The sequence below is a fragment of the Coregonus clupeaformis genome, chromosome 14, assembly GCF_020615455.1.
Source record: "Coregonus clupeaformis isolate EN_2021a chromosome 14, ASM2061545v1, whole genome shotgun sequence".
Lineage (NCBI taxonomy): Eukaryota > Metazoa > Chordata > Actinopteri > Salmoniformes > Salmonidae > Coregonus > Coregonus clupeaformis.
Genome location: NC_059205.1, coordinates 14092691 through 14119689, shown reverse-complemented (window position 1 = coordinate 14119689; position 26999 = coordinate 14092691). Strand labels below are relative to the sequence as shown.

Below are 26999 nucleotides of genomic sequence, written 5' to 3'. Positions count from 1 at the left end.
TCCTGTATGCAACAAGGCACTAAAGTAATACTGCAAAAAATGTGGCAAAGCAATTCACTTTTTGTCCTGAATACAAAGTGTTATGTTATAATAATACTTTTAGCAAAAATGTTTATTTTCAATTCACAATCTGTAGAAACAATGAGAATTCAAAGGTTCAGAACTTTTGTAAGACATCACAGTACAGTTGAAATATATATGGGAAATATAAATCCTATATGGATGGTGTTAAGAGATAGATGGGAGGTGTTGAATGGAATTGAAGGATGGGACTAATAACAACTAACAACAAATAATAACAAGATAACTAATAATGTAAGCATACTGTGTCCATAATAAGTATATAGGTTGTAGGTTGGGAGCTTTTGTGAAAGAGCACAGTTAGAAAGATATGGCATATAGAAGCAAACCAGATGGACATCATGAAAATGATCGGAGAGGTTGAGAGTAGAAGAAGTTCAGGAGAAAAAACTAACAAAATATAATTATTGTAAAATTGACTGTGTCCATAAAATGTAGATAGTAAGTATAAGCTGGAAGTAGAGGCCTAAGCATTGTTGTTCACTAGTTTACTCCAAGTAGGGAAAGGGTGGCGGGGTTGGAAAGTAATAAAGGGGAATATATTTTTTTTTAAAGGATAAGTATGTGTATGTATGAATGTGTGTATGTGTGTGTGTATGTGTGTACATGTGTATATACAGTGAGGGAAAAAAGTATTTGATCCCCTGCTGATTTTGTACGTTTGCCCACTGACAAAGAAATGATCAGTCTATAATTTTAATGGTATGTTTATTTGAACAGTGAGAGACAGAATAACAACAACAAAATCCAGAAAAACGCATGTCAAAAATGTTATAAATTGATTTGCATTTTAATGAGGGAAATAAGTATTTGACCCCCTCTAAATCAGAAAGATTTCTGGCTCCCAGGTGTCTTTTATACAGGTAACGAGCTGAGATTAGGAGCACACTCTTAAAGGGAGTGCTCCTAATCTCAGTTTGTTACATGTATAAAAGACACCTGTCCACAGAAGCAATCAATCAATCAGATTCCAAACTCTCCACCATGGCCAAGACCAAAGAGCTCTCCAAGGATGTCAGGGACAAGATCGTAGACCTACACAAGGCTGGAATGGGCTACAAGACCATTGCAAAGCAGCTTGGTGAGAAGGTGACAACAGTTGGTGCGATTATTCGCAAATGGAAGAAACACAAAATAACTGTCAATCTCCCTCGGCCTGGGGCTCCATGCAAGATCTCACCTCGTGGAGTTGCAATGATCATGAGAACGGTGAGGAATCAGCCCAGAACTACACGGGAGGATCTTGTCAATGATCTCAAGGCAGCTGGGACCATAGTCACCAAGAAAACAATTGGTAACACACTACGCCGTGAAGAACTGAAATCCTGCAGCGCCCGCAAGGTCCCCCTGCTCAAGAAAGCACATATACAGGGCCGTCTGAAGTTTGCCAATGAACATCTGAATGATTCAGAGGAGAACTGGGTGAAAGTGTTGTGGTCAGATGAGACCAAAATCGAGCTCTTTGGCATCAACTCAACTCGCCGTGTTTGGAGGAGGAGGAATGCTGCCTATGACCCCAAGAACACCATCCCCACCGTCAAACATGGAGGTGGAAACATTATGCTTTGGGGGTGTTTTTCTGCTAAGGGGACAGGACAACGTCACCGCATCAAAGGGACGATGGATGGGGCCATGTACCATCACATTTTGGGTGAGAACCTCCTTCCCTCAGCCAGGGCATTGAAAATGGGTCGTGGATGGGTATTCCAGCATGACAATGACCCAAAACACACGGCCAAGGCAACAAAGGAGTGGCTCAAGAAGAAGCACATTAAGGTCCTGGAGTGGCCTAGCCAGTCTCCAGACCTTAATCTCATAGAAAATCTGTGGAGGGAGCTGAAGGTTCGAGTTGCCAAACGTCAGCCTCGAAACCTTAATGACTTGGAGAAGATCTGCAAAGAGGAGTGGAACAAAATCCCTCCTGAGATGTGTGCAAACCTGGTGGCCAACTACAAGAAACGTCTGACCTCTGTGATTGCCAGCAAGGGTTTTGCCACCAAGTACTAAGTCATGTTTTGCAGAGGGGTCAAATACTTATTTCCCTCATTAAAATGCAAATCAATTAATAACATTTTTGACATGCGTTTTTCTGGATTTTTTTGTTGTTATTCTGTCTCTCACTGTTCAAATAAACCTACCATTAAAATTATAGACTGATCATGTCTTTGTCAGTGGGAAAACATACAAAAACAGCAGGGGCGTCAAATACTTTTTTCCCTCACTGTATGTGTATGTATATGTATATGTATGTGTATGTGTATAAAAAAATATATATAATAATAAAAGTGTTATGTTTGGGGCTAATCCAATACAACACATTACTGAGTACCACTCTCGATATTTTCAAGCATAGTGGTGGCTGCATCATGTTATGGGTATGCTTGTAATCGTTAAGGACTGGGGAGATTTTCATGATAAAAAATAAACGGAATGGAGCTAAGCACAGGCAAAATCCTAGAGGAAATCCTGGTTCAGTCCACTTTCCACTAGACACTGGGAGATTAATTCACCTTTCAGCAGGACAATAACTTAAAACATAAGGCCAAATATACACTGGAGTTGCTTACCAAGAAGACAGTGAATGTTCTTAAGTAGCCAAATTACAGTTTTGACTTAAATCTGCTTGAAAATCTATGGCAAGACTTTAAAATGGTGGTCTAGCAATGATCAGCAACCAATTTGACAGAGCTTGAAGAATTCTGAAAAGAATAGTGGGTAAATATTGTACAATCCAGGTGTTCAAAGCTCTTAGAGACTTACCCAGAAATACTCACAGCTGTAATCGCTGCCAAAGGTGATTCTAAGATGTATTGACTCAGGGGTGGGAATATTTATGTAAATTAGATATTTCTGTATTTCATTTTCAATAAATTTGCAAAGATTACTAAAAACATGTTTTCACTTTGTCATTATTGGGTATTGTGTGTAGATTGGTGAGAAAATAAATACATTTAATCGATTTTTATTTATTCAGGCTGTAACACAACAAAATGTGGAGTCAAGGGGTATGAAAAGTTTCTGAAGGCACTGTATTTGTCACGTGCACAGGATACAGCAGGTGTTAAACATTACAGTGAAATGCTTACTTGCAAGCTCTTTCCCAAAAATGTCATATTCAATATAAAGGTAAAATAATATAAAGTAAATAAACACATGAGAAATAAGAGAAACATGAGATTGTAAGCTATATAACAGGGTCAGTGCCATGAATAATTTACAACAATTTTATGTGGGAAGATGTACATCATTTGTTGAGCATCGTAGAGATATTGATATTAATAACATAGACTCAGTTGAAACAGAAAGTATTGGCATACTCAAGTACTGTATAGTAGGCTACAGATAAATAAAGTTGTTCCTGCAAAGTGTCTGTATGGTTCTCCATCACTGCATTTGTAAATATGTGAGTTAAGAGTTGTGAATTACCAGCCTATCGCTGGTATCACTACATTCATTTTAGACCATTTCTTTTTATTTTGTATACATTTCAGTTTTTCCCTTTTTCTTCACACCAAATACAAACATAAACATACTAACAACTTACAGATGCACACAAACAACGACTACATCTCCTCTGCCCAGACCCGCATGCTCACACCTCCATCCCTGGTGCCTGCATTATTGTTTGCCACATGGCCTTAAATTGTACTAATTCGTTTTTCTCAGTCACCCTTGCTATTTCAATATTTCAATTATAAATCATTTTATTTTTCCATTTTGTTAGTGATGGCGGATGAATTGATTTCCAAATGTTTTGAAATTGTATACACTAAGTGTACAAAACATTAAGAACACATGCTCTTTCCATGACATAGACTGATCAGGTGAATCCAGGTCAAAACTATGATCCCTTATTTATTTCACTTGTTAAATCAACTTCAATCAGTGTAGATGAAGGCAGGAGACAGGTTAAAGAAGGATTTTTAAGCCTTGAGACAATTGAGACATGGATTGTGTATGCGTGCCATCCACAGGGTGAATGAGGTAAAATAAAATATTTAAGTGCCTTTGAACAGGGTATGGTAGTAGCTGCCAGGCGTACCGGTTTGTGTCAAGAACTGCAACGCTGCTGTGTTTCACTCTCAACAGTTTCCTGTGTGTATCAAGAATGGTTCACCACCCAAAAGACATCCAGCCAACTTGACACAACTGTGGGAAGCATTGCAGTCAACATGGGCCAGCATCCCTGTGGAACGCTTTCGACACCTTGTAGAGTCCATGCCCCGACGAATTGAGGCTGTTCTGAGGGCAACTCAATTTTAGGAATGTGTTCTTAATGTTTTGTACACTCATTGTATATGCCCAACTAGAGTCAGCTACCTGGTGAGCTAAAGCGAATGCATTCACTGGCCTGCCACACGACCTTGTTTTTGGTATTAGTGAGCCCCCTAGTGGACTCATTCCTCTACATCTTCATGAAGGTACAGTATGTCAGATGTTAGAACTTGTTGCAAGAGGTTCTTGGTTGCCATCAGTGCTGGCTGGGTCAGACTAAGATACAGTCACCTAAAACATACACTTGCTATCTCTTATGTGCCTTGAAGTGTGACTACTCTCTAAAACACAATGAGAGACTATACGCTGGGTCTGAAAATAACACATACACAGCCTGATAACAGTTGTGTTGGTGGGGAGTTCAGTAGGCCAACATGCCTGACAGAAGACTGACTATGAGCATTATATTTTTTATAGACCTGTGTGTGAGATGTTGGGTGACATTTTGACTGCTAAAAATGTGTCACTGACTGTTGTAAACATTCTTCATATGCCATTTATGTGCTGCATTTTTTGATAAAGGCCTAAGCATTATTTCCATAAAGGCCTAAGCATCTTTTCCTATTCTATGAATAGAATAGGAAAAGAGACATATAGGAACCTTATAATGTGATAGTCTAGTAGTTGACAAAAATGATAGCCAGGTGGAAAAATAACAGTCCTGCATTGGAACTTCTAGGTTAGGACAGGCCCTATTCAAATTATTCCTGGGTGTTAGGCCTACACGAGATTTGCACAATGCCACCATGGATTTTATACGGGGAAGATCAAGCAATATGTGAGTCGGTAAAAAATGTTCAGTCGGTAGGCTAGTCTAGTCTTGGTCAGACTGTGTCCTATAGGACAAGTCATGGTTGCGATTAATGTCATTAATTATAGTGGGACAGTGTCCGGATAGGACGAACAGACCGACGAACAGACAGCCGCCACTGCCGCAGAAACCACAGACACAGGCCAAGAAGCAAGCCGCCCTCGCCAAATAGCCTACAAAGAGGATTGAAAAGGGAAGGGGAGGGGGGTGACAGGAATACTAATCCAATTCCCTTTCATTACCGCATAGTAGGCTAGCCTATCTTCACCCTACCCCGCCTCTTTGTCTGGGTCAGTAAAAACAATGAATTGATACATTTAAGATATTAAATAGTCCCTCTACACGGCGACGATATAAATAAATAATTTGCCAATGCGGTGTTCCGCCCGTCTGTCTAAGGGACGACTGCGCATCTTCGTGGCTGAATGCCGGAAAAGGCTATGTCGATGTCCCGACTGGAGATTTGCCCAACATATTTTATCATTTTGTAAACCACTGTCAAATATCATCGATTCTAACATGGTGAGTAATTCCGTTATTTTATTTATGTCGACGACGCAAACGAGGGATGTGAGCAATTTGTAGCGATATTTTAGGGCAGTCATAATAATTTATGAAATCATAACTTGTTATGATCAGTGCGCGCGCAGGCATGCAACAGGTCGCCGGTACAGTAGCGGGACAGCAGAAGTTATAGCGCTGTTCTCAAACGTTTATAAAATGTTAGATCGTCGATTTAAATGTCATGGTGCGATGGTACGAAAAACACAAATGCTTTGTTGGCACAATAGGCTATGTTTAAATATAATTAAATAGTTTGCGATACACGAACAACGGATTTGATTTATTCTTCGTTTTTTAACCATAAAACACTGTTTCTAGAGCTGAAAGGTTGTCTAAATATATCGTAAGTCTCTGAAAAGCGAATTCTAAAATGTATACGTGTAGGCCACATCAAACAGTCAAATCAGGATAGGCCTATACATCACTGTCTGGCAGCAGACACGATGATCCAACACAATTAAGATATACATTCAATGCCCAAATTATGGGAGGCAAGGATGACAACTGTAAAGGGGTCTGTGAATGGGAAACCTATTTTAGAGGTAACCCTAAATAGGCTTGGTGAATAACTGGCTTTCTTATTTTAATGTTCAGATATTTGTAGGCCGACAATCCACAATACAAAATTATATTTAAATTGATTGAGATTTACAAGATGTATGTTTATATCAATCGATTTTTAAAGGTTTTTTAAAACTGGTTTGGGGTGGTGATGTGCGTACCAGATGTGCGGGCCTGTGGAGAACAGGAGGATACGGTCAAAATCAGGGCAAAGAAAGGTGCATTTTGTGCAGAAAATGGCACAATTGTGCACAATCATGTTCACACATGATATGATGCACTATAGCGTACTGTACAATTATGAAAGGGTTTCATGTTGGCCATAATGTGATGTAAGTGCAAGTGCAACACAGGGAACTAAGTATCCTATAAAATAAATGAAGAGCAAGCTGCCCAGCTTTGTGGGCACTGCAGCTATGTAGTAGGCTAAACGTGCGTATAAAGGCCTTTAATTTCTTTAGGTCTACTGTATCGTTTTCTGTTTGTTTTGTGTAAACTTGTCATGCAACTCGATTGTTTGGCAGGCCTGCAATATAGCCTATATTATGTGCGTATGCAATTATGGCCTTGATGTAAAATGTGTGTGTGGTAAGGTAAGGTCTCTCCACCCAGCAGTAGCAACTCATGGCTTATAATCGTAAAAGAGTTGAAAACACGCCTAGGTGGATTAGTATGTGATTCAATGTTATTATAGTTTTCAGTTTTTATATTAGTTTTTATTTTATTAGTTTTTTCGATTTTATTTTAAATTCAGTTTAGTTTCCCGAATTGATTTACTAGTTTTTATTCCGTTTTAGTTTGATAAAAACATTCCTATTTCGTTTTTACATTATTTAGTTTCAGTTTTAGTGTTAGTGAAAAGAGTATTCTACTGGTTTGTGACCCACTGACACCGCCAAGAGTTGACACACACAATAACTTTATTTACACACGCTGGAGATGTACATGGGGATGAAAAGTGGGAAAGGTAGTGGTGCTGTAATGGACAGAAACAGAGGTAATGAATACACACATACCCAATGAATACACCAGGGCACAAATGCACAGATACAGAATCTTAGCAGTAAGGACAGTATAGATTGCATATGTCACCTGCAGAGTATTACATAACACAGTAAACTCAGAGGGGCAACATACAATAGGCAATAGTAGTAACTAACTATGAAGAACAATATACAAATGTCACACAACTCACTTTGGGCACACACACCATCCCACAAGTCCAGAGATATAAATGAGTCCAGTTGTTAATGGGCTGAGACAGAGATGTTGCTCTCTGCCACTGCCTGAGGGAGACTCCAAGTATTTTGTGACCTGTATAGTCAAGAGGATGGACAGATGTCTGGCCCCCTAGTAAACTCCCTAGCAACCTATCAGGACACAGGTCAGAGAGAGTTTGAGAGGCAGGTTTATGGTACCCCCTAGACTCTCAGGATCTGGTTGTGGGGGATGGAGAGTGGAGTGTGCAGCTCAGGGTTGTGAGGTGATAACAACAGTCACCGGCAGGGAATTCGTAACAGTTAGGGACAGAAAGAAGTGTATGCATGGGAGGCTAGGAACCATTTATGTGTTTAAGGTTGTATTTCTTCCCTGTTAGCTAGTGATAGCTAGTAGTCTCGGAAATCCCAGGCCTAGAGAAACAGCTCTAGGTATGGGGAGGATGTCAGATTCTCTTGGACATTTTGGAGAAGAAAAAAACTCACTGGAGGGGCAAAACCTTTGCATTGGTTTTAGTGAAGGTAGATGATGCAAACTAGCCACTTGCGAAATGCACTTATTAAAAATAACCTCCGCTTTTTCCATCTCGCTAACTAGCTAGCTACTAATTTGTGTCCGACGGGAATGTTGACGCTAGGGCAACAAGCGGATAAAGCTGTGACGTCACCGGATAAGCCAGTGACGTGCTTCCCTGTTCCATAGAGATGTATAGAGATAATTACATGGAAATAACCCATTCTTCCACCATTGTAATGTAGTCAACTGGGTGGGGATTCCTATGGGTTGGGAGTGATTAGCCAGTGATCAGAGCATTGTCTTCTTCTTCAAATTGGTTTGCCTAGTTTGTAAATGGCTTTAAGCTATATGACCGCCATCTAGTGGGCACAATAAATAAATTACACACAAGATTTGGTTCAAGACTCCAGCACTGCAGGTGGTGGTTAGTCACCAAAATTAGCTTTACACTTTTTTCAAACATCAAAAGAAGAAGAAAACGGACTACTTTAAAATGAAGATAACCTCAATGGCGGGCCCAGGTCATCAGAAGGGATCAGCCAATTAATTATACTTGTGAGCAAATATTCCATAACTGCAGGTGGCAGTAAATCGCCAACCTTGGCTTTATACTTATTCAAACAACACACTCCAGGTGGCAGTATGCACCCTTTCAGTTTGTTTACCAACTCATAGAAGTAGTAGAAGAAGATAATAGACTACTTCAAAATGGAGATGGCCTCAATGGTGTGCCCGTGTGCTCACAGACGCCATAATCTCACCCACCAGCCTCTGTTGAACCGTCTGGTTTCCAAGTGCCTCAGAACTGGAGTTGACTTGAAGCCTATGGCAGGAGCGGACGAAACAACCACTGGTTTTAATTGGCTGATCTCTCAGTCCATCACTATCTAGTGCAACCCTTAGAACCTCCCCCGAAGTGTGCTGCATTTGGGAGCCAGTATTGTTTTTGTGTTTGTGTGCAACAAAGAGAACTTGGTTAGCTCGCGCAATATGGATATTCTCTTTCTCGAAATAAATGGCCTATTCTCGCCAATTCAAAGCTGCATTTGTAGTATCACAGAGATGTGTCCAACAATCTCCTCCAGTGCTTTACAGAAGTCGTAGCGTTCTGCATCATTGCCATTGGTACTGAAAAGACTGTGCTTGTACTTTTTACTGGGATAGTGTTCTGCACAACTACGACATACATCATTCTGCCTTTGATGGCGTGTCTTTACCTTTTCTATTTGAAGGGAAGGGAAGGAAAAGGGGATACATAGTCAGTTGCACAACTGAATCCATTCAAACATGTTACAGGACGTCTAGCAGAGTTACACTGGCTAGCTACGTATTAGCATGAACGGCAATATTTGAATTGATTATCATGTCACCCAGTAAGTCCACACCCCAAACAGTCCCAAACAGTCCCACACTGTTACCAGGCTCTATGCACCAGCAAGTCGAGCATGGGGACGAGGTTACAGACGCCATAATGGGACAGATACACAGTTGCGATCTCTATACATCTCTATGGTTGGAACATTGTTACATTGTGGGAGGCAACCAGTCTAGACTAGATAGCTAGTGATAGTGTTTTGAAACATCACCATCTCCTGGCACCATTTACCTGCCAGATTCAGAAGCTTGTAAACCCCATTAGAAAAATAAGACAGCGTGTATGTGTGTGTGTGTTTTTAGTTTTACTATCCTTGTGGGGACCAGAAGTCCTCACAGGGATAGTAAATCAAGAAAAATTTGGACAAGTGGGGGCATTTTGCCTGTCCCCACAAGGAAAAAGGCTATTTTAGGCCTAGGGGTCAGGTTTAGGGTTAGGGTTACAATTAGGGTTAAAATTAGGGTTAGGGGTTAGGGTTAGGAGTTAAGGTTAGGTTTAGGGTTAAGGTTAGGGTTAAGGTTAGGGTTCAATTAAAGGTTTAGGGTTAAGGGTTAGGGGTTAGGGAAAATAAGATTTTGAATGGGAATCAATTGTTTGGTCCCCACAAGGATAGTAAAACAAACATGTGTGTGTGTCTGTGTGGTTGTGTGAGCGTGTGCGCGCATGTTTGGGTACAGGTAGGCCTACCCACAAAATAGCATCCTCCCTTGATTATGGATATACTATTCAAAGAGGTGAGTCCAGTCAAGTCCTTGTAATGGATGATTGACGGACGGTGAGCAGCGGTGCCCAACCAATCTGTTGGTGGAACCCCAACTTGGAATTCCAACTACCTCCCTACCAGCGTTCCGATGCAAAAGCTCCATTAACAGGCCACTGAATGAACAGGAATTCGCAACAATGGCGCTAGGACACAGCTGAGTGAGCATCACCCTCCGCGAGCCTCTCGAATACACAGGACCACTGACGCGAAGCACAATGCTTCCTTTTCAACATCCGGCTCTACTTCTTACCACGTGGAGAGGTAATGAAAGGGAGGGACAGCCAGAGTGAGAGATTTTTTAAAATAGTTTCTTACTGGACCTACTCGTACCCACACACACACACACACACACACACACACGCACACACACACACACACACACACACACACACACACACACACACACACACACACACACACACACACACACACACACACACACACACACACACACACACACACACACACACACACACACACACACACACACACACACACACACACACACATACACACACAGCTATGTCTTACTATACTTATGAGGACTTTTTGGGGACCAATTGATTTCGATTCAAAATCCTATTTTCCCTAACCCCTAACCTTAACCCTAAACTTAACCCCAACTCCAACCCTTAACCACTAACCCCTAACCTTAACCCTAATTCTAACCCTAACCCTAATTCTAACCCCAACCCTAAACCTAACCCCTAAGATAGCCTTTTTACAAGTGAGGACCGCAAAAATGTCCTCACTTCTCTGAATTTTAGTTGGTTTACTATTCTTGTGACTTCTGGTACTCACAAGTATAGTAAAACTTGTAGACAGACACAAAGAGACAAATCAAATCAATTGAGAGGTGTAAAGTAATTGGCCTACTGTTCTTCATCAAATGTAGGCTATACAGACTAAAATAAAATGTAGTACAGTATTTAAGTTTTATTTGCGTCATGTGGACGTAAAACTTTAGTATTTACTGAAATCAATGGACTGACATTTTTGGGGTACACATGATTGTATTTGTCTGAAAGACAGAACGTGATGGGCTTTTGTGGGTGAGGTGGAGGCAAGAGGAGTGAGGAGGGAGTCATGGCTCAAAAGAAGTGGTGTTCATTCGCCATTTGAATGCAAATGTAGTGGTTGAACAAGAGGACTATGTGTGTGTGTGTGTTTTGTGGGAGAAGGGGAGGGGGGTCTAATGGTGAGTTTGAGAAAAGAAGACTTGTTGAGAGAAGAAATTGACACACATGCCTGTAGTCTTCACAAGGTTTTCACTTTTGCACCACGATGCCACCAACGGAGTTGGACATTTGTGTCGGAAAATTCACCTGTGCTTCTCTTCTAATTCGCGTAATTTAGTTAACCACTTTTTCAGTGTGCAGGGAGAAAAAAATCTAAGCATTCTGTTGGCCCATGTACCGCTGCATCAGTCGCGTCCTGCTGAAGCATGTCTCGTCGGAAACAGAAACGACCCCAGCAGCTCATGAGCCCGCTCCCTGCCGCCTCTCCAATACTAGAGCATGGTGAGGAATTGACTATTATTGATATGCAGGTCAACAACTGAATACAATAGCTATTAGTATGGAAATAATTAACTTTTTGTATTGTGTTGTCAAATGTTAGTTTTTCTCCATTTGTGTTATTCAAAATATAGATTAACAGGTTTTTCAAATAAATAGGCCAAGTTGTTATGCTGTATTTTGGAAATATATTTTTCTGGGTAGTTAATACCTTTATTTCCTCTACAGAACAGTGATTGTGTATATACTACCTGTCACCTGGAAAGTTTTGGCGATAGTTTTATTGAAAATGTTGACCCTATCTCTGACAGTTCAAAGTCTAAAGTTTTGGGGATGCTATGATGCTCCTTTTAATATGTCAGCAATAGTGTCATAATATTGCATTTATTGTGTTATAGGAGTCTGTTGTTTTCTGCTTTCTGATCCTATTTATTAGTGTATTTGCTTTTTCCTTCTCACTGCCCTCACCAACCCTCCTTGTATTGGCAGATTCAAAGACACAGACCACCCAGTTAGTGGGCATATAAAGAGGAGGAAAGATGAAAACGTAGAGGCAATACAGTGTAGAGAAGATGTTACAGTGTTACACGGAAAAGTCTTAGAAACTCTATCATTCCAAATATGCGTATTTCGATTTTGGAACGCCATTTAGGAGATGAGAGGGAGATGGTAGAGGAACTGATGACCGCGAGAGGTGCTTTATAAGGTGTTGTAACTGCAATAGCATGCAATCCCATTGTCCCTCTGGGGCTTTGTCGTTGAGTAGTGAGGCATAAACATACCCAAGAACTAGTGTGAATCTCGATGTGTGTGTGTGTGTGTATGTGTGTTTATATGCGTTTGTAGGTCTACGACCAGTCACAGAGGGCTAATTAGGTGTAATAATGTAGTAACATTGTAGTGGTAGGTTTTAGTAATATTGTGTGTGGTGTGTGTGCGTATGTGTGTGTGTGTGCATGTGCTTGTCTCTGTGTGTGTGTGTGTGTGTGTGTGTGTGTGTGTGTGTAATGTGTGTGTGTGTGTGTGTGTGTGTGTGTGTGTGTGTGTGTGTGTGTGTGTGTGTGTGTGTGTGTGTGTGTGTGTGTGTGTGTGTGTATGTGTCTATATGTCAGGATTCCCCAACTGGCGGCTCACGGGCGGTTTTATTTGGCACCCAAGTTGTCTGAGCAAAATAAATATATATATATACGTATATATACAGTTTATATAAATGTATACATTTTTTTGTTGAATTTTCGTTGTTGTACATAAGACTGTAAAAACACCAGGAAATCAGCTCCAAGTTATTTTTATTTTGGAAATATGTTCCCAAGTATTCCCACGCATAATAGAGAGATGTGATCATATACAAATAATAATAATAAATCATAATTGATTGGATTTATATAGCGCTTTTCTACCAACTGAGGTACTCATAGCGGTTCACATACAGTGGTGGAGAAAGTACCAAATTGTCATACTTGAGTAAAAGTAAAAATACCTTAATAGAAAATGACTCAGGTAAAAGTAAAAGTCACCCAGTAAAATACTACTTGAGTAAAAGTCTAAAAGTATTTGGTTTTAAATATACTTAAGTATCAAAAGTAAATGTACAGTAATTGCTCAAATATACTTAAGTTTTAAAAGTAAAAGTATAAATCATTTCATATTCCTTATATTATATATATCAGACAGCACCATTTTATTTTTTTCTTCAAATGTATGGATAGCCAGGGGCACACTCTAACACTGATATCATTTACAAATGAAGCATGTGTTTAGTGAGTCCGCCAAATCAGAGGCAGTAGGGAAGACCAGGGATGTTCTCTTGATAAGTGAGTGAATTGGACAATTTTCCTGTCCTGGTAAACATTCAAAATGTAACGAGTACTTTTGGGAGTCAGGGAAAATGTATGGATTAAAAAGTTTATTATTTTCTTTAGGAATGTAGTGAAGTAAAAGTTGTCAAAAATATATATAGTAAAGTACAGATACACCCAAAAATGACTTACTTTCAAGTACTTTACAACACTGTTTACATAGTAGGGGGAAACTCACCTCATCCACCATCAATGTGTAGCACACACCTCAGTGATGCACGGCGACCATTTTTGTTCCAGAACGCTCACCACACATCAGCTATCAGGTGGAGAGGGGAGGAGTGATCTATGCCAATTAGGAATGAGGGGGATGATTAGGTGGCCATGATGGAATGTGGCCAGGTTGGGAATTTAGCCATGACATCGGGGTGAATACCCATACTTTTACAATAAGTGCCATGGGATTTTGAATGACCACAGAGTCAGGACACCCGTTTTAACGTCCCATCCGAAGGACGGCACATTACGCAAGGCAATGTCCCCAAAATATAATCAAGGTTTGAAATGATTATGCTTTAGTCAAATATTATATTTGTTTAGGCTTCTTGCGGTCAATTTGCAATCAAAAAATATTTGTTTTATTATGTTATTATGGGCTCCTGAGTGGCGCAGCGGTCTAAGGCACTGCATCGCAGTGCTTGAGGTGTCACTACAGACCCCCTGGTTCGATTCCAGGCTGTATCACAACCGGCCGTGATTGGGAGTCCCATAGGGCGGCGCACAATTGGCCCAGCATCGTCTGGGTTTGGCCGGTGTAGGCCGTCATTGTAAATAAAAATGTGTTCTTAACTGACTTGCCTAGTTAAATAAAGGTTAACTAAAAAAATAAAAATATATATGTTCCGGCCCCCCGACCAGCCACTCAAGAAAAAATTGATGATCCCTGCTATACAGTGTATTTGGACCCGTTGACTTTTTCCACATTTTGTTACGTTACAGCCTTATTTAAAAAATTCAAATCCTCATCAATCTACACACAATACCCCATAATTACAAAGCGAAAACTGTAACGTATGAAAATGTGGAAAAAGTCAAGGGGTCTGAATACTTTCCGAATGTACTGTATGTGTTTATATGCGTTTGTAGGTCTGCGACCAGTATAGTTAGGTGTAATAGTTTAGTAACATTGTGGTGATATAGTGTAGTAATATTGTGTTTGTTAATGTACAGTACCAGTCAAAAGTTTGGACACACCTACTCATTCAAGGTTTTTTCTTTATTTTTACTATTTTACATTGTAGAATAATAGTGAAGACATCAAAACTATGAAACAACACATATGGAATCATTTAGTAACCAAAAAAGTGTTAAACAAATCAAAATAAATGTTATATTTGATATTCTTCAAATAGCCACCCTTTGCCTTGATGACAGCTTTGCACACTCTTGGCATTCTCTCAACCAGCTTCACCTGGAATGCTTTTCCAACAGTCTTGAAGGAGTTCCCACATATGCTGAGCACTTGTTGGCTGCTTGTCCTTCACTCTGCGGTCTGACTTATCCCAAACCATCTCAATTGAGTTGAGGTCGGGGGATTGCGGAGACCAGGTCATCTGATGCAGCACTCCATCACTCTCCTTCTTGGTAAAATAGCCTTTACACCGCCTGGAGGTGTGTTGGGTCATTGTCCTGTTGAAAAACAAATTATAGTCCCACTAAGCCCAAACCAGATGGGATGGCGTATCACTGCAGAATGCTGTGGTAGCCATGCTGGTTAAGTGTGCCTTGAATTCTAAATAAATCACAGACAGTGTCACAAGCAAAGCACCCCCACACCATAACACCTCCTCCTCCATGCTTTATGGTGGGAACTACACATGCAGAGATCATCCGTTCACCCACACCGCGTATCACAAAGACACGGCAGTTGGAACCAAAAATCTCAAATTTGGACACATTTCCACCGGTCTAATGTCCATTGCTCGTGTTTCTTGGCCCAAGCAGGTCTCTTCTTCTTATTGGTGTCATTTAGTAGTGGTTTCTTTGCAGCAATTTGACCGTATAAGCAAAAACTAAAGCAGGAAGCACCAGTGACTCTGTTAATAAAAAAGTGGTCAGATGACGCAGATGCTAAGCTACAGGACTGTTTTGCTAGCACAGACTGGAACATGTTCCGGGATTCTTCAGATAGCATTGAGGAGTACACCACATCAGTCACTGGCTTCATCAATAAGTGCATCGATGACGTCGTCCCCACAGTGACCGTACGTACATACTCCAACCAGAAGCCATGGATTACAGGCAACATCCGCACTGAGCTAAAGGGTAGAGCTGCCACTTTCAAGGAGCGGGACTCTAACCCGGACGTTTATAAGAAATCCCGCTATGCCCTCCGACGAACCATCAAACAGGCAAAGAGTCAATACAGGACTAAGATTGAATCGTACTACACCGGCTCTGACCCTCGTCGGATGTGGCAGGGCTTGAAAACTATTACAGACTACAAAGCACAGCCGCGAGCTGCCCAGTGACACAAGCTTACCAGATGAGCTAAACCACTTCTATGCTCGCTTCGAGGCAAGCAAAACTGAAGCATGCATGAGAGCACCAGCTGTTCCGGATGACTATGTGATCACACTCTCCGTGGCCGATGTGAGTAAGACTTTTAAGCAGGTCAACTTTCACAAGGCCACAGGGCCAGACGGATTACCAGGACGTGTACTCCGAGCATGTGCTGACCAACTGGCAAGTGTCTTCACTGACATTTTCAACATGTCCCTGACTGAGTCTGTAATACCAACATGTTTCAAGCAGACCACCATAGTCCCCGTGCCCAAGGACACTAAGATAACCTGCCTAAATGACTACCGACCCGTAGCACTGACGTCTGTAGCCATCAAGTGCTTTGAAAGGCTGGTCATGGCTCACATCAACACCATTATCCCAGAAACCCTAGACCCACTCCAATTTGCATACCGCCCCAACAGATCCACAGATGATGCAATCTCTATTGCACTCCACACTGCCCTTTCCCACCTGGACAAGAGGAACACCTACGTGAGAATGCTATTCATTGACTACAGCTCAGCGTTCAACACCATAGTGCCCTCAAATCTCATCACTAAGCTAAGGATCCTGGGACTAAACACCTCCCTCTGCAACTGGATCCTGGACTTCCTGACGTGGTAAGGGTAGGTAACAACACATCTGCCACGCTGATCCTCAACACGGGGGCCCCTCAGGGGTGCGTGCTCAGTCCTCTCCTGTACTCCCTGTTCACCCATGACTGCATGGCCAGGCACGACTCCAACACCATCATTAAGTTTGCCGACGACACAACGGTGGTAGGCCTGATCACCGACAACGATGAGACAGCCTATAGGGAGGAGGTCAGAGACCTGGCCGTGTGGTGCCAGGATAACAACCTCTCCCTCAACGTGACCAAGACAAAGGAGATGATTGTGGACTACAGGAAAAAAAAGAGGACTGAGCATGCCCCCATTCTCATCGACGGGGCTGTAGTGGAACAGGTTGAGAGCTTCAAGTTCCTTGGTGTTCACATCACCAACAAACTATCATGGTCCAAACGCACCAAGACAGTTGTGAAGAGGGCACGACAAAGCCTATTCCCCCTCAGGAGACTGAAAAGATTTGGCATGGGTCCTCAGATCCTCAAAAAGTTCTACAGCTGCACCATCGAGAGCATCCTGACTGGTTGCATCACCGCCTGGTATGGTAATTGCTCGGCCTCCTACCGCAAGGCACTACAGAGAGTAGTGCGTACGGCCCACTATATCACTGGGGCCAAGCTTCCTGCCATCCAGGACCTCTATACCAGGCGGTGTCAGAGGAAGGCCCTCAACATTGTCAAAGACTCCAGCCACCCTAGTCATAGACTGTTCTCTCTGCTACCGCAAGGCAAGCGGTACCGGAGCGCCAAGTCTAGGTCCAAAAGGCTTCTCAACAGCTTCTACCCCCAAGCCATAAGACTCCTGAACAGCTAATCATGGCTACCCGGACTATTTGCATTGTCCCCCCTACACCCCACCCCACCCCACCCCCTCTTTTACGCTGCTGCTACTCTGTTAATTATTTATGCATAGTCACTTTAACTCTACCCACATGTACATATTACCTCAACTACCTCAACTACCTCAACTAGCCGGTGACCCCGCACATTGACTCTGCACCGGTACCCCGCTGTATATAGTCTCCCTACTGTTATTTTATTTTATTCATTTCATTTCATTTGAACAGTTGATGTTGAGATGTGTCTGTGACTTGAATTCTGTGAAGCATTTATTAGGGCTGCAATTTCTGAGGCTGGTAACTCAAATGAACGTATCCTCTGCAGCAGAGGTAACTCTGGGTCTTCCATTCCTGTGGCAGTCCTCATGAGAGCCAGTTTCATCATAGAGCTTGATGGTTTCTGCGACTGCACTTGAAGAAACTTTAAAAGTTATTGAAATGTTCCTTATTGATTGACCTTCAAGTCTTAAACTAATTATGGACTGTCGTTTCTCTTTGCTTATTTGAGCTGTTCTTGCCATAATATGGACTTGGTATTTTACCAAATAGGGCTATCTTCTGTATACCCCCCCTACCTTGTCACAACACAACTGATTGGCTCAAACAAATTAAGAAGGAAATAAATTCCACAAATTAACTTTTAAGAAGGCACACCTGTTAATTGAAATGCATTCCAGGTGACTACCTCATGAAACTGGTTGAGAGAATGCCAAGAGTGTGCAAAGCTGTCATCAAGGCAAAGGGTGGCTATTTGAAGAATCTCAAATATCAAATATATTTTGATTTGTTTAACACTTTTTTGGTTACTACATGATTCCATATGTGTTATTTCATAGTTTTGATGTCTTCACTATTATTCTACAATGTAAAAAATAGTACAAATAAAGAAAAATCCTTGAATGAGTAGGTGTGTCCAAACTTTTGACTGGTAGTGTAGGTCTGTGTGTGTGTGTGTGTGTGTGTTTGTGTGTGTGTGTTTTGGTAGTGAAGTGTGGTCTTGATGGTTTGTGAGTCATCATGTCTGGTAGCCTGTTTGTTTTCTTTTGGCCCCACCTCTTCCTCTGCCTGCCCAGAACTAGAATAAATGTGTGACCCCAGTGTTCTTAAGGTCATGTCTGCCTGCCAATCACGTCTGCCTGACCCTGACACCCTACTGGGTAATGGGGGAAGGGTGCATCAAGAGATGAAAGACAGAACAAATGGAGAGAGAGCGAGAGAGAGAGAGAGAGAGAGAGAGAGAGAGAGAGAGAGAGAGAGAGAGAGAGAGAGAGAGAGAGAGAGAGAGAGAGAGAGAGAGAGAGAGAGAGAGAGAGAGAGAGAGAGAGAGAGAGAGAGAGAGAGAGAGAGAGAGAGAGAGAGAGAGAGAGAGAGAGAGAGAGAGAGAGAGAGAGAGAGAGAGAGAGAGAGAGAGAGAGAGAGAGAGAGAGAGAGAGAGAGAGAGAGAGAGAGAGAGAGAGAGAGAGAGAGAGAGAGAGAGAGAGAGAGCATGTCTATACAGTGTGGGAAAAAAGTATTTAGTCAGCCACCAATTGTGCAAGTTCTCCCACTTAAAAAGATGAGAGAGGCCTGTAATTTTCATCATAGGTACACGTCAACTATGACAGACAAATTGAGAGAAAAAAATCCAGAAAATCACATTGTAGGATTTTTTATGAATTTATTTGCAAATTATGGTGGAAAATAAGTATTTGGTCACTTACAAACAAGCAAGATTTCTGGCTCTCACAGACCTGTAACTTCTTCTTTAAGAGGCTCCTCTGTCCTCCACTTGTTACCTGTATTAATGGCACCTGTTTGAACTTGTTATCAGTATAAAAGACACCTGTCCACAACCTCAAACAGTCACACTCCACACTCCACTATGGCCAAGACCAAAGAGCTGTCAAAGGACACCAGAAACAAAATTGTAGACCTGCACCAGGCTGGGAAGACTGAATCTGCAATAGGTAAGCAGCTTGGTTTGAAGAAATCAACTGTGGGAGCAATTATTAGGAAATGGAAGACATACAAGACCACTGATAATCTCCCTCGATCTGGGGCTCCACGCAAGATCTCACCCCGTGGGGTCAAAATGATCACAAGAACTGTGAGCAAAAATCCCAGAACCACACGGGGGACCTAGTGAATGACCTGCAGAGAGCTGGGACCAAAGTAACAAAGCCTACCATCAGTAACACACTACGCCGCCAGGGACTCAAATCCTGCAGTGCCAGACGTGTCCCCCTGCTTAAGCCAGTACATGTCCAGGCCCGTCTGAAGTTTGCTAGAGTGCATTTGGATGATCCAGAAGAGGATTGGGAGAATGTCATATGGTCAGATGAAACCAAAATATAACTTTTTTGGTAAAAACTCAACTCGTCGTGTTTGGAGGACAAAGAATGCTGAGTTGCATCCAAAGAACACCATACCTACTGTGAAGCATGGGGGGTGGAAACATCATGCTTTGGGGCTGTTTTTCTGCAAAGGGACCAGGACGACTGATCCGTGTAAAGGAAAGAATGAATGGGGCCATGTATCATGAGATTTTGAGTGAAAACCTCCTTCCATCAGCAAGGGCATTGAAGATGAAACATGGCTGGGTCTTTCAGCATGACAATGATCCCAAACACACCGCCCGGGCAACGAAGGAGTGGCTTCGTAAGAAGCATTTCAAGGTCCTGGAGTGGCCTAGCCAGTCTCCAGATCTCAACCCCATAGAAAATCTTTGGAGGGAGTTGAAAGTCCGTGTTTCCCAGCGACAGCCCCAAAACATCACTGCTTTAGAGGAGATCTGCATTGAGGAATGGGCCAAAATACCAGCAACAGTGTGTGAAAACCTTGTTAAGACTTACAGAAAATGTTTGACCTGTGTCATTGCCAACAAAGGGTATATAACAAAGTATTGAGAAACTTTTGTTATTGACCAAATACTTATTTTCCACCATAATTTGCAAATAAATTCATTAAAAATCCTCTCATCTTCTTAAGTGGGAGAACTTGCACAATTGGTGACTGACTAAATACTTTTTTTCCCCACTGTATATGCGTGTCTTTTTTTTCAGGGTTGTAAGAGGTTTTAGGGTCCATTGTCCTCTGTCCGGCGTTGCTGTGGAAACAAGGTAGACAGCTCATGCTGGAAGGTGTAGTCTTGCAAGCCAGGGGAATTTGGGTGTGTGGGGGGGGGGGGTTGACAAGGACAGAGACGATAAGGAGTGAAGTGAAGAGGAAAGAGAGGGGGAGTTTGGATGATGAGGTGGTGGAGAAGAGAACAAAGAGGCAAACTGGGCCTGGATCTGGTGTTCACCTGACAGCATGGTCTCCAAATGTATAGATGTTATCTGAGGGCTTCAGTCCTATCTGCTACTACTTGCAAAATCACAATTCTCAGAGGGACAGAGGCATTTTATTTACTCGTAGTTGTTACCTCTATGATGGATTTGATTCAGTTGCTTTTCCTTGCTATCCACTGATCATCATTGGTGTGTCAACACTCACTGTCAGATAAGGTTGACCGGTGGAAAACACTCTCAAAAGGGCATTCTGAGTAGTGCTCAAATAGATTTTTATGAACCGAAAGTGGTAAAAGTGTGTTAAGTAGATTCAAAGCTTTGTCTTGCTCAATATTACAATAATTAAGTCAACTTTCTCTCTTGTCTTCTTTCTAAAAAAAAATTCAGATGACCAGTTGGCAGTGAAGTCATTTTCCTTTCCTCTGACCACAGACTCCTCCTCCTCCTCATCTTCCTCCTCTCCTCAGAGCTACCACCCCCCCCTGGCTCAAGGTCCCTACTTCGGGAGGCTTCACACCCCCTCTCTACCTAGCGAGGGCTCCCCCCTCTCCCGCTCCCCCTGCCAGACCACTCCCTGCCCCATCTCCCTCACAGACCCCCAGTCCTCCTTCTCCCCTGACTTCCCCGATCCCTCCCTCTCCTCCCAGACAGTCCGGAGCCTCCCCAACATCACCTCCACGTCACCTTCCAGTCAGACCCACCCTCCCCGCTCTCTCATGGCCTCTCCCAAGCTAGGCGTGTCAGCCACTACCACCTCCTCCTCCTCCTCCTCTTCATCAGCCTCCCTCTGTCCCCCGCCCCACCCTGGCAGCCCTAGCCCTGTGCCAGAGGGCCCCCCCAGCCCCGTGACACCCTCCCCAAGCCCGGGCACTGCCTCTGCCCCTCCACCCCGTGCCCACCTTAGCATTGCAGTGATCCTGGAGGAGCTGCGGGTGCTGCAGCAGAGGCAAATCCACCAGATGCAGATGACGGAGGAGATCTGCAGGCAGGTGCTGCGGTTGGGTGGGGCCTCCTGTGCCCTGGAGGTGCCCCAGATCCTGCCTCCTCTGCCCCAGCTCTGTCTGGAGGGCAGTGAGAGGACCTCCAGTCCCCCCCAGCCTACACCCACCCAGCCTCCTAACTCTGTAGCCCCTCTCCTGGCATGCTTCTCCGCCCTGCTCCCTCCCCAGCCTGCCTCCAAGCCCTCCAAGCCCAGCCACACCCTGTCCCATGTCCTGCGTCCACACAAGCCTCAGATGGAGGGTGCAGGAGGGGCTACTGGGTCTTATCTTTACCCTGGGACCAGTGTCCGCCCTTCCTCCTCCTCTTCTTCCTCCTCTGCCTCGTCTGCCATCTCCACCATGGCTTCCTCCAACTACCCCCTGGCCCTCTCCCTGGCCTTGCCCACTCGTTTCCTCCATGAGAAATCCACCAACACCACCTTAGCCAGCAGCCACAGTGGTCTGTCCTTCCTCACCCCGTCCCTGCCCACCACTGCTTCTATGGCACCCCCCTCCTCTCAGGAGCCCCACCTGTCTGTCTCCTCAGCAGGGTCCTTGTCCTCCTCCCTGGGGCGTCTGCAGCATGCCTGTCGGTTCTGTGGGAAGCTGTTCAGCAGTGACTCGTCCCTGCAGATCCACCTGCGCTCCCACACAGGCGAGAGGCCCTACCAGTGCCCTGTCTGCCTCAGCCGCTTCACCACCCGCGGCAACCTAAAGGTGCACTTCCTCCGCCACCGCGAGCAGAACCCAGAGCTCTCGCTCTCCCTCCTCCCCCCCTCCCTGTTTGGGACGGGTATGGGACCAGCGGGGGGGTCTGAGCTCCATGGTCAGCCAATGAGCAGCACTGGTCTGAGCGTAAGCGCAGCGCATGCTCAGAGGCGTCGTAAACGACGGGCTGAGGATGACCCGTATGGAGACGGTATGGAGGTGGATGGTGCCGGAGGGGGCTTCTCTCTGGGGGTGTCCACTGGTGCTCCCCCCTCTTCACTCCCCCTGCCCCCCAGTGTGGACCTGGCCCTCATCTCCACCGCCCACTCCCTCCTGCGGCTCAACCAAGCCGCTGCTGCAGCTGCCGCTGCCTCCATATCCTCTGCTGCTTCCTCACTCACATCCTCTTCTTCCTCCTCTGCGTCCTCCTCCCTCGCCTCCTCCCACCTCTCTGTCCCCTCCTCGTCCGCCTCCGCCATTGCTGGGTTCTTTAAGGGGGCCAAGCAGCAGTGCTTTGATGAGAACACGCCCCCTCACCTTCCCATGATGTCTCACGCTGCTTATTCCCAGCTAGCCCACCTCCCTAAACTCCTCTTCCCCTCTGGTTCCCCCCACCATCACCCTGCCTTGGGCCTACTCCGCCCTCCACCCCCTGCTCCAGGCTCTTCCCACCTATCTGCCCACTCTCAGCTCTCCTTCCCTTTCTCCCACTACCCCAAAGCCCAGGCCTTCACCTCCTCCCCCTCCACCTCCTCCTCCACCCCCTCCTCAGACACCTCCAAGCTGCAGAGGTTGGTGGAAAAGCTGGAGAAGGAGCCTCCCACCTCCTCTCCCTGGGCCTCCTCCTCAGGTGAGACCTCTCACAGCAGCATGGCCTCCGCTGGGTTGTTCAGCAGCGGCCTCATGGGCGCTAGTACCTCCAGCACCTACGTGATGGCCTCCCCACCATCCTCCACCCACGCCCCCACCTCTGTCTCCAACTTCACCAGAGAGATGGTGGCCGCTCTGGGCATGAGTGCCAATGGGGGCAGCGCTCTGGCAGGCGCTATGCTCCCCGGCCTGGGCATCATAAGCACTGGCTCCCTGGCCCCAAACCAGTGTGGGGTATGTCTACGTGTGCTGAGCTGCCCCAGGGCACTGCGTCTGCACCAGGCCACCCACCTGGGTGAGCGCCCCTTCCCGTGTAAACTGTGTGGACGCTCCTTCTCCACCAAAGGCAGCCTGCGGTCCCACCTGGCCACCCACCGTGCCCGCCCGCCCAACTCCCGCGCCCAAAACTCCTGCCCACTGTGCCAGCGCAAGTTCACCAACGCACTGGTGCTGCAACACCACATCCGCATGCACCTGGGAGGGCAGCTGCCACCGGAGGGCGCTCCGGAGTCTCTGTCAGAGCCCTTAGCAGATCCAGACTCTATCTCCCAGTCCCAGCCCCAGCCCAATTACACCCCCAATGTGTCTACTGAGAGCTTCACTGCAGCCTCAGGCAGCCAGTCAAAGAGCTCAGCAGCGTCCACCCACATTCAAACCCTAGTAGGAGGCTCTGCCCCCATATCTGTCAGTGTGACATCACCAGCATGTGTTGGGGAGCCGAGCAGATCTCACTCCTCCAGCCCTGAACTGATCCCGCCCTCTGACCTCAGCCCTGACCCCTTCCTAAACCCCACCTCACATACCCCTCCGCCTGGCAGCGCCGACCCCCCGGTCCTGTGTGTCAGCGTGCCCTCCCCATCTCCAGCCCTGGGAGATTCAAGCTCCCCAGTCAGTGATGAAAAACATGCTGAACTCCTTGATACAACCATTGATACTCCAGCCAGTAAGACAAGCCCTGCTCACACTTCCTCCAGTGTTCTCAAAACCACCTCCTTGTCCAGTCTCATGATGTCAGACTGTCTATTGGGTGAGAATTCCCTTCCTCTCGATGTCTTCTTCCCCGGCCCAAGATCAAACCTGGAAGATCTACTGAGCACTCCAACCCTTGGTGCCCCAGTAGCACACCCCAGCCCAGCCCCCTCCTTTACCTCTGTCCTTAGCCCAGAGCACCCTAAAACCTACCTAGCACCCACACTAGACCCAGAACAGCCCCCTAAACCCCACACCCCGGAGCCCACAGAGGAAGACAGGGTTGAAACCTCCCCACCTGCAACACCAAAGCAAGCCCCTGTGCTTGATATGGACCCCAGAATGGCACAACTATCAGAGACTACAGAGACAGGCGACACTGAGGCTAGGGATGTTCCCCAGAAAGCTGTCCCCTACACCAGGGAGACGAGGCAGGGGGCATACCTCAGCTCCTATGGGAAGGAGGATGGGATGGGTGGTGTCAGAGACCGACTGGAAAGCACTGTTCCAATCAGTCTGGCTCCCACTCTCCCCTCTCCCATGTCTCGCCCTGAGAAGAAGACCTACAGCTGTGTCGAGTGTGGGAAAGAGTATGCCAGCCGCAGTGGACTGAAGGTAAGAAAATGGGGGAGAGAATGATGTGGGTATAGATTGGTGTGGGGTTGGTAAAAAATGTGATCCTCTCTTATGGACTACATGTTTATGGACTTCATGATAGCTACATTGAAGTTGTTTATTAATCTGTGGAATTGTACATTAGATGTTCAAAACGTTGCAACCAATGAACTTGACATTACTTCTAAAACTATTTTGATCCAATAGTTGGTTTTCAGGTTACATTTAACTGAAACATTCACTGATGAGAAGGCTCCGTACAGACTGAGGTGAATCAGTCAAGCTAAATGTTTGTGATATAAATGTTATTTCCAGCCAGGGTGACTCAGAGGTTGGTCGGAGTGGCATTTATGAAATCTGTTATTTTCATGTTCATCCACAGGGACACATGAAGCATCATGGAGGGGTTGTCAAGGCAACACGTCCCCCTGTACGAAGCGGTCGCTCAGCATCTGAGCGACTTCCTGCTAACTCACTTACAACGTCCTCCACCCCCCCAGCCACCAGGAGCAACGTGGGCTTCTGGAACCAGTACCAAGCCTTCCTCAACACCAGCAACGACCCGGCAGACGACCCGGCACATGGCCCGACCAGTGGCAGCCAAGGAGAGGATGGAGAGATGCCCCGATTGGCTGAATCTCCTGTTAGATCCCAGCTGTCGAAGGAGCCGACCACTGGGAGGGGCTCAGGAGAGGGATCTGATGAAGGGCCTACTCTAGAGTCAATGTGATTGGCTTGGTGATGCTCTGGTGCTCTCAATGGACATTCACTGTTCCTTTGGGTCAAACCATATGGACTTTTGTATTGTATTGCTTCCAAAATAATTTGAGTAGTCTGTCGTTTTGGTAGTCCGTGAGTAAATTGTTTAGTTAGTTTGTGAAATCTGTAAGTTGGCCATCCTGGCCTTTTGTTTTAAAAGAGGAGGAAGCTGAAAGATGCAAACAGATGACATGACTCCAGGATTGAGAGCTTGAGGAGGCCAGAAGTCACTGTCAAAACGTTGAGAGTTGGTGCTGGTTTCTAAAACGAGAGCTCTGTTAGACAGAGCTCTTCTTTAGCTAGCTTTAGAGGTCATTTTCCTGAACAGAGTCTGACTCAATGTTTATTTGATAGATAGAATCTCTAATAAAGACATGTATTGGAAAAGGAGGCAAGGTAGAGAGGATGTAACACTGTTCACACATAAACAATTCCTTCATTCAAACAAAAAAATGTAAGGTAGGTGGAACAGAATGGGAGGGGTCACTAAACTAAACTTGTACAGTAGCTTCAACCCTGACAGTCTATAGAGATGCAGTCTCTCATCCTACTACTGTACAAAACCTAATATTTTATGTCATCGTGAATAACTCTAGATTACTCCAGACTCTTCTTCCAACTGACGGACAGAGACGCACAGAGTAGATTGGGTTGTGGTGTGCCAGGTGGAGAAAGAGAGAGAGAGAGAGAGACAGTTTCCTGTGTGACCCTTTCCTTTGGATCTTATGAATAAGCTGATTGTTGTTTGGTCTCACAGTGATGTCCGTTCTCTGTAACTCGTTGTCTTTGGTTCATGTTGTATCTTTATAACAAAAAATGAAAATAATCAGAGGTATACGTCTGATATTGTTGTGAGTTGTACTTTCAGTGTATGCCAGAGAATTAAGATTGATAAAAAAAAAGAAACAGATAGAAAACAACAACTGGCAAACAGATGACAATTTTTTTGTGTTTTGGATGCCTATCATGCATGTTATACATTCTGCTGTAGAGCTGTGTGTTTTGTTGATTTGTGACATAAATATGTGTGTGGCACACACTGCTGTTAGTGACATCAAATAAATGCCTACATGCACACACATAGTGTGTGCTTGTGGGCATTTCTTTGTGCAGGTGTGTGACCGTGCGTGCGTGTTGGCACAGCAGTGTGTAGACCCTAACTGCCTTCATCTTGGCAGGTTTCCTCACACACAGGCGTCACTAATCCCTGCTCTCTTTCAACACAATTAAACTCCTCTGCCTTCTTTTGTGTCTGTCACATCAACCGAGGGGAAGAGGCCAGCTGTCCCCACTTCAGCCCCTAATCTCCTCAGCCATGAC

The 26999-nt window shown here is 44.8% G+C and overlaps 1 protein-coding gene across 2 annotated transcripts; it reads left to right on the top strand.

Moving 5' to 3' along the window:
- Positions 1-5396: 5396 nt before the first annotated feature.
- On the top strand, positions 5397-26999 carry LOC121581131 (sal-like protein 1). 2 transcript variants are annotated; one of them, XM_041896527.2, is made up of 4 exons: positions 5397-5689; positions 11537-11684; positions 21166-24920; positions 25303-26999. In XM_041896527.2, exons 2-4 carry the CDS (start codon positions 11609-11611, stop codon positions 25648-25650), a joined length of 4179 nt encoding a protein of 1392 aa, XP_041752461.2. In that variant the 5' UTR covers positions 5397-5689; positions 11537-11608; the 3' UTR covers positions 25651-26999. The 2 variants fall into 2 exon arrangements, with proteins under 2 accessions (XP_041752461.2, XP_041752460.2); XM_041896526.2 differs by lacking the exon at positions 5397-5689 and having other exon boundaries at positions 11287-11684.

Coding starts and splice junctions, on each gene's coding strand:
- LOC121581131 (XM_041896527.2), top strand. CDS start 11,609: ATGTCTCGTCGGAAACAGAAACGACCCCAGCAGCTCATGAGCCCGCTC. Junction 11,685..21,165: donor CTCTCCAATACTAGAGCATG/GTGAGGAATTGA, acceptor AAAAAAATTCAG/ATGACCAGTTGGCAGTGAAG. Junction 24,921..25,302: donor CCAGCCGCAGTGGACTGAAG/GTAAGAAAATGG, acceptor GTTCATCCACAG/GGACACATGAAGCATCATGG.